Consider the following 9061-nt stretch of genomic DNA (forward strand, 5'->3'; position numbering starts at 1 on the left):
CATTAAAAAATGTGTAAACTATTTCATTTTGAAACCTTTGTTGGTGGGTCAAGTATCTTGATTGCCATTTGGTTAATGGCAAACAAGTTGATGTCACACCTGACAGTAAATGACAGGCATTGCTATTACAAGAACAACAAAGACATCATGTCATCATGTGACACACGCGGATTACCATTCCGGATGACTATTGAAATTGTATAAAAAGAATATTTAAAATAGTTCAAGGAAGTGGAATCTGTCGAGAACAAACAAAGAAATTCTTTCCTTTTACAACATAAGTTCACTTAAACACTTATAACGTGACTATTTCGCTACACATGACATCTTGTTGATCCTAGAATTATCAAAACGCTGTCCTATCATCCTAAAGCATGCAAACATCGATAAAAACAGTAGTAGAAATAGTTAGTACTTATTTTATGATTCTAATTCAACCCCTGAGTACTTAGATCTGTAGGCGAGCCATGCTGCAGCTGCTGTTATTAACACCTGAAACAATTATACAATACGGATATTTTACTACCTCCTTACTGCAGCTGTGTCCGTAGGATCTTTTTACTCTTTTCCCAGTAAAACAGCAAAATAGTGTTTTAGTAAAGAATTATTATACTATGGGTACTAAACAATTGATTGAAATGTTTTAATACATATATAATATACACATATAAAGTAATCAGAACAATACGAACAATCACAGTTATGAATACAAAATGTATTGTATTGAACCCGCCACTATCAAACGTCGTATAGGAATCTCTGAGTGTCTGAAGTCTGAAACTCTACATTTTTTATTATGTAACTGCGATGGCAAATAAGGTAAGTCGACGGCTTCGGTGGTCCAACTGTTTAGCATACTGCTTTTACTTCCGAAGGATCGCATCCTCGCACAGTATAAATATTTGTATTCATGAACATGATGATGATTGAATCTGGAAGTTTTATATGTATATTATGCTTGTCTTTACAAAAATAATCTATATATTTATATCAATTGTTTAGAACCCATAACGCAAGTTGCTTGGTAATATACAGCGCGAGTGAATTGGCCAAGAAAAAAAAATGGTTATCAATATGTATAAATATAATACATGAACAACAGATATCGCGCCGTCGAGAGACGATACACCTCGTGTCTCGCCCCATGGGATAGGTACTCCTCTTCCACAATGACCCAAACGATATAAATACGAAAATACAGTTCAACAACTCCAACACACAATACAATAGGTACTCATATTCTCCGGGATAAAAGAATAATTAGTAATGTGGACAGATGACCCCATTGCTAGTAATATAACATGTCAGGTTGACCACCATACGGTTCTCTCTGGAAACCATCGTGACAAATTCCTAGTGAATATGTAAAAATGGGCTAACTGCCTTAACCACTACCGGGGCACCAGTGAAGCACAATGAGATGAAAATGGGTTTCATCTTATCATGCTTCATAAACCATTGCGCAGGCCAAGCGGGCCCTAGCATAGGGCCCGTTAGAGGAAATTGTTATTAAAATTGGTGTATCTACACTGACCACTTTGTAGAAAGTCTATAAAGGAATACATTTTTAGCTGATCCGCGCGACTTCGTCTGCATCACAATTACTCTCATACATGACATTTAAACGATGATCATGATGACATTTATCATTATATTTCGCCCATTGTACATAATGTTTATTAAAATTATAACCTATATGTTATTCTGATGTATAAGTTATGTTACTGTAAAGTTTCATTAAAATCCGTTCAGTAGATTTTGCGGAAAAAGTAACTACGCATACTCACAAACTTTTGCGTTTATAATGCGGTCAACTATACTCAAAAAACCTACAATGCTCTTCGCGTTCAATATAACAATGCCTTTCGGGCACTGTTGGGGCTGCCCCGCCACTGCAGCGCGTCACATATGTTTGCGCAAGAGCGCACAGACGATTTCTATGCTATACGGCGGAAGTGAATAACGTCCCTATTAGGCAGAGTGCGGGCGAGTTCCAACAGTGTCCTGAAGACAATTGCTTGTAAAGTAGACTGTCCCATTCTAAGACACTGGGTAGGACAGGTAATATGTTAAAAGTTACATTTTTATTTTATTATATATTTTATTACTAACATAGGATAAGTTATGTCATTAAGCTGTTACTAACACAATGGATCATGTTGTATGAAATAAAAATTATTATTATATTATTAAGATTAAGATTAAAAAATTCGAACCTGTAAACAGGTAACAATCAACGAAGTAATGGCCAGAGCACGAGCCTTGTAGCTCAGCCATTCGCCGAGGGCGGCAGCGCAGCCTGTAGTATACGCATTCGACAAACCGCATTCAAAAGGGGATACAGTGCCGTATTCGATGTAACAACAACTCACTGGAACTTGACTATTACTCCAGTCATGCCGACCGGCTACACCGCAGCATTCGAACTGGAAAGAAATTTAAAGGATTTTTTTATGTGAATGACAAACAAACTGACAACCCACCTTAGTGTGAGCAACTGTCGCATTTATATATATTACTATCTGACCCCGAAAACGTTGTTTTACATTAAAATCGTTGTTAAAAAATAGGTAGGGTAGGTGTTAGGTACGTTACTAGAGGCTGTATTTACATTCAGGTTTGTTGTGTATATATAGGTATTTTATTATAATAAAAGTAAATTTAGGACATAAATAGTATAAAATAATTAATAATGAAGAGCACAACAATTAATCAGTATTTCTGCAGAAGAAGCCATTTTGTTGTTTTTCCATTTTCACGCGTAAAACGTAATGCTCCACAAATGCATAATTATGCGCGGCGGGCGCGCAGCCGCAGTAGGATGACGAGCGCGTCATAGCTGTATGTCGATGTTAATACTAGTATGAGTATTAACAAAGGGGGAAAAATTGGTTATATGTATTTTTAATGCCACATTTGACGACCTTGGTGGTATAGCGGTCCAGCACACCGCTTTATGTCCAATGGTCGCGGGTTCGATTCCTCGCACGGCACAAACATTTGTATTCACGAGTATGATTGTTTGTATCGGTCTGGGTATTTTCTATGTATAATATGTATGTATTTACGAAAAAAAAAATCTATGTATTTATATCAGTTATCTAGTACCCATAACACAAGCTTTAGCTAGCTTAACTTGGGACTAGATGGCGCTGTGTGAATTGTCCTGAGATTATTATTATTATTATTATAAGTACAAAATATACCTATACATTCTAATAAGTAAATTACACAACATTTGACTGTCTTCATATTTGACATTTAAACAAATTCAAATAATAAAAAATAAATGTTTGGGGTAGACTACCGTTATCACTTAAGGGTATGAAAAATAGACAGTAGCTGATTCTCAGACGTACTGAATATGCATATAAAATTTCATAAATATCGGTTAAGCCGTTTCGGGGGTATATAGTAACTAAAACAGTGATAGGAGAATTTTATATTTAAGATTTATTTCAGAGGCGTTTTTACCCGGGAGATCATGCAGCCGCACCCGGGCGCAGGTTTCTAGAGAGCGCCAAGTGCTCAGGTTTTATTAACCTCTAAACTAAATCAATATCAATTAAATACACTTTGTTATGATAAATGCAAAAAAAAAACCCATATAATAAACATAGGGGTACCAGAAATTATCTATTATAAAAAAAATATACTATTCATATGTTAAAATATTTATTTTCGTTTGTGTATTCTTTTTCGTAAATTACAGTTTTGAGTAATGAGAGATCTGTCTATTAATACAAATATTTCTTACTCACATTCATTTGCATATCATCCCATATTATTGTAATCTCCCTTCGAGAACCATATAGCTGCCTACTTTCTTCCATTGTCGCCCTTATCTCTGAAGCTGCGTTATTTTTAAGACCATAGCTGACTATGACTACTGACATCTCGAAAATTAGCACGATAATCAATAACACCACATACTGAAACAAAACACACGTTGACATATCATTTTCATGTAACAGTACACATCTTTTAATAGTATAATATGACACCACGGTGGTCTAGAGGTTCAGCACACCACCTTACTTCCAATGGTCGCAGGTTCGATTCCTCGCACGGTACAAATATTGTATACATGACTATGATGGCTTGTATCGATCTGGGTATTTTTTTATTAATGATAATGGAATGGTGCTCCCGCCTGCGCTAACGGTTTACGCTGGCGAGTCACCAGTGAAGGGTGATAAGATGAGCATGAGGTCAGGTCAGTTAGCCCATCGTAACAAATTCACCAAGAATTTATCAAGATGGTTCCCAGGGGAACCGCGTGGAGGTCAACCTGACATTGCTAGAAATAAGATCATCAATCCACATTACTAACAATCCCCTTTTCCCCTCCATCTGGGTATTTACCATGTATATTATGTATGTATTTTAAAAAAATGTATTTACTTATTTATTCTTTTGCACACAAAATTGTATAAATGGCGGGCATAATGCTTGATGGATCTCTCTACCAGTCAGTAAAATATACATTTTGGTACAGTTAAAGTAATTAATGATTTTGGAGATTATAACAGATTATTGGTAGGTAAAATTATAAGTAGGTATGTAATGTTGACTTTCGACCAAAGGCAAAACTTAGTTTACGACACAAATAAAATACTACTATAGAATTCCTTATCACAATATGTTGAATCACACAAAGAACAGATGATAAACAAATTGCCAGAAAGTATTAATACTTAAAGTCGTAATAATAGCCCTCTATTATAAGTTGATATTAAAATACATTGTACTTAATTTTTCAAGGTACACTTTGTATAAAGTAGTCTTTCGTCGTTGTGGGTATGTATATCTTACCTATTACAAGCCAAGCGCCAAGCAGTTTGCTTTGTAATCTGTATTTCGGATGACGGGTAATGCAGTGAATGCAAATGAATTCGTACAGAAGAACGCTTCCAAAGAGAAACTATTTACTGTTATTAAGGGTTTTGGGCTACTGTCAGGTGTTAAGACCTGTAGCACTGCGACCTGCATTGATGTATTGTGCTCACCCTTTTTCAGGGACAAGAATTGAATTGGATATTCTTAGAAAAGAGAAATTAACTACAAGAACTACTTCGCAGCAAGATCTGCACCCTTTAGTTCGTTAGGTTATTATAGAGAATAGAGGTCTTGTCAAAAGAATTAATAACACATATTTGTGATTTAAAAATCAGGACAGAAGTGGATGGGCTGTAACAAAAACGAACAAGAACGTGTTACACTTGAAGCTTAAACAAACGTAACAAAACAAACAAACTTATTGGTATACATAGAGATTGGTCAGCCTGTCTCTTAATCGAGTTGTGCAGAAAAGAATGCAGAAGATCAACATACTAAATTCAGTAAAATAATGAATTATAATTTATTACTAGTTGTCCCGACAATCGTTTTGCCATAAAAATTAAAGTATATTGTATATATATTGCATAAAAAATAGGGTTTCATGGTAAAAGCGTGAAAACTTGAAATTGTATATATTTTCAATGGTAAATTATAATAAAATAAAATACAAAAAAATAGTCAAATAATGAAAAAAGAAAATTTAAGGAAGGGTCACCCTTATCATTGAGGGGTATGAAAAATATATTGGCCGATTTTCAGAACTACCCGATATTTACACAAACTTTCATAGAAATCTGTAAAGACGTTTCGGAAGATTTTGGTAACAAACACCGTGACACAAGACTTTTATTTATTAGATATTATTATGACTAAAAGACTAAACAATAGCAATAAAATTACAGGACACGTGGTTATAACACCACAGTCCTAGTTGAGGTATCTGATTGTTTGCTATTACAGTTACCTACATAAATAGATATACCTAGATTTGGTCATAAATTTTTGCAACTATATATTCATATATAATATTATCTTATCTGTGGTATTAGTAGCAATATTGGCTGATATTAATATAATACTAGCAGGGTACTCCCTGCGCATTACTGCTTCAGAATGTGGTAAAATTATAGAAGTGTTCAAAGTTACGAAAGTGTCGTTACACAACAAATATTGAAAAAAAAAATATATAAAAATGGATAAGTGTTGTTCATACTAACCGCTGCTATGAAATAGAAGCTCTCCGATACAGCACCGTAAAAGCCGAGAATGGACACCAGAATGATGATAACGCCAATGCTCACAGCAAATCGTGGTAGGCTGAAGAACTTGTCAGTAATCAACAACTCATAATGCAGGTATTGAACCAAAATTGCAACTCCAGTAATCAGCATTATTATCCCTGTCACCTGTAAAATACGTAAGTATTTACAATAGAAATCGTTAGAGGTTATTTCTTCATTTATTTTGGATATCCGTCCAATGTTATGTTGTTTTTATTTTATTTTATTGGGATGTTTGGGCTATTACCTGACAATATCTGTATCTTGTATCTGTAGCACTGCAACCAACATAGATCTATTGTGCTCGCCCTTTTTCAGAGTTCACTACCTAGACCGACCAGGAACAAGAATTGAAGGATATTCTTAGGAGCGACGGTTTTTATTTCCTCAAGATAGAGTGTAAACTTTCCAAAGGAGATATATATCCATATTATACAACTTATATACTATGTTATAAAAATTCCATATATAGTATATCTTTATTATTTCAATTCATATAACTATATCCATATCCAAATGCACTAGGTCCGTCCAGTGCAATAATGTCTCTAGAGAGGACAATCCGACATATTTGTTATAAAGTTTAGGAGGCTTTTTGCACTCCCCCAAATTCTACACATCAGTGAGGCAGTTCTGGTCCGCATTATGCCTTGAAAACCACATATATGCAATGTTGCAAACATCTCTGATGCGCTACAGAACCGACGGAGCCCAAACAACATCCTTAATCTATTCTAAGTGTGTTGTATGCTCTCTATGATATCTATGATATTTGCGTATACATTTCGTAAAAAGAATTTCCACTTATAATCAATTCTAATTTCATAACAAAGCGCTTGTATGATGATAATATTTTCGGGGCGGTATCCTATGCATTTAAAAAATAATTGTCTTTCAGATGTATTTTGTTTTGATTTATTCTAAATTGTTATAAATACACTCAAGTAGGTACTGATAAAAAATAAGCCTAAAAGAATTTATACTCATGTTAATAGTTGTTCAGTACGAAAACTTGCACCCAAAGAAGCGTGAGAAACTTAAACTTAACTTAAAATAAAAAACACATTTAAATTACAAGCTATAATGAATAAATACTACTAACATTACTACCTATTACTGTAGAAAAAATATACCTGCATGTATTTACTTCTTACTGAGTACTAAAAACTACTACGATAACTCAAAAATAATTCAGTTAAATTGGTCGACACCCCAAACAAAGCACCAGTGAAATCTGAGAAAGAGCGGTAGGTTCGTCCTAACTAATATCGACCCCAAACAAAACATCAATGAAATCTGAGAAAAAGCGGTAGGTTTGTCCTAACTAATTATATTAAAATTTTCCATCAAAAATAGTCATGTTAAGTGTAATATACTACAACTTTAGAAACTAGAAATGATTTTATTGTTATTATATTATATATTTTTACAATTTTCTCCAAGCAATCACAACTCCAAAGAAGAGCTTTTTACAAATTATGCGGTCATGTGACTCACTATGGAGATTAAAAAATTGTTTTCATATTTTACATGTCTATGTTCAAAGTTCATAAATAAACAATAATAATTACCAAAAATAATCCATTTATCGCCCCTAACGAATACCTTACTGATTTTAATAATTTAGGCACTTTGAATTTCATTTTGCTTGTCACCAATAACCAACATACATAAATAAAATTTATAACTAACTGAAATTGAAGCTGGGACTCTGTTATCATTCAATATCACAGTTTATCTTGACAGATCCGTGGATATCTTGATTTTATCGCATGTTAAAAAGGTATAAAAGTGAACCAAATAAATATATACTACATACAAACTAACATGTCTGACAAATAAATAAGAAAGTAGACACACTAATTGTAAAAAGGCATATATATTACATGTATTTATATCATATAAGTATTAAACATGGACTAATTATTATTACGTAAATATTTTTTTTTAATCCCAGTAAATTCATACAACGCCATCTAATCCCACAAGTGATAGAAATACTCAAATACATATATATGTAAACACATACGTAATACATAGAAAACATCCTAAACCAAACCAATTCCAGCAAATATGCTCATGAGTACAAATGTTTCTATCTTGCTAGGAATCAAACCCGCGACCATCGGAGGTAGCATGGCAAGGTGGCGTGATAAACCACTAGACCAATGACGCCGTCGATTATTCTATTCTATGCTATAAGCAAGATAATAAATAAATATACAGAATATAAGTGAGATAAGATAGAATGCATGTAATTCGCAGGACTGAAGAAAAGAACGAGAAGTGAAATAATGAGTATGGATGTCCATGATTACAGCGGTAAAGGACGACCTAAAATGTTACATGGACTGTGTTCGGACATCGTCGGCTCGCCGGACAGGAGTCCGCGAGCGGCCGGTCGGTCCGGTGCTATTCGCACCCCCTTCGAGCCGCGCCCCGCAGCACCGCTCGCGGACTCCAGTCCGGCGAGCCGACGATGTCCGAACAGACTGTAAAAAAAGATATGGCCAGAAAGGGAGTCAATCATAGGATCACTGCAAACGAGATGCATGAAAGAGAAAAACTTTACGTCCACCCCAAATGACAAACGTCTTTGTCCCGTTGTAGGTACTTGTCCTCCTCATATGGAAGATACTGATGAACGGAAACAGAACGAACTGTGTTCTTCTTGAATTGTCAAGGCTTGCCAAGACGTGGAGGCTAAACTTGACGCCAGTGGCTAGAGGCGACATCTCGTGGTATTTCATAGAAAACATACAGCCCGAATGGTAAAGTTGATACCATAATACAAGTGAATATATTATACCACCGAAGCCGTGGAATATATAGCTACTATATTATATTTGACGGCCTCGCATACGGTTTAGCATACCGCTTTACTTTCGATGGTCGCGGGTTCGATCCCCACACGTTTGCAAACTCCTGTACAAACATTT

At 34.9% G+C, this 9061-nt stretch overlaps 1 protein-coding gene across 1 annotated transcript; it reads right to left on the reverse strand.

Annotated features, from left to right (window-relative positions):
• Positions 1 to 100: 100 nt before the first annotated feature.
• Positions 101 to 7771, reverse strand: LOC131853712 (leukocyte surface antigen CD53-like). Its single transcript, XM_059204721.1, has 5 exons — positions 7694 to 7771; positions 6060 to 6248; positions 3762 to 3932; positions 2217 to 2426; positions 101 to 492 (listed from the first exon to the last, which is right to left on the reverse strand). The coding sequence occupies exons 1-5, from the start codon at positions 7763 to 7765 to the stop codon at positions 421 to 423; spliced, it is 714 nt and encodes a 237-aa protein (XP_059060704.1). The 5' UTR covers positions 7766 to 7771; the 3' UTR covers positions 101 to 420.
• Positions 7772 to 9061: the final 1290 nt, after the last annotated feature.

This window comes from Achroia grisella, unplaced genomic scaffold, assembly GCF_030625045.1.
Source record: "Achroia grisella isolate CSIRO2021 unplaced genomic scaffold, CSIRO_AGI_Agris_v1 utg905, whole genome shotgun sequence".
Classification (NCBI taxonomy): Eukaryota; Metazoa; Arthropoda; class Insecta; order Lepidoptera; family Pyralidae; genus Achroia; species Achroia grisella.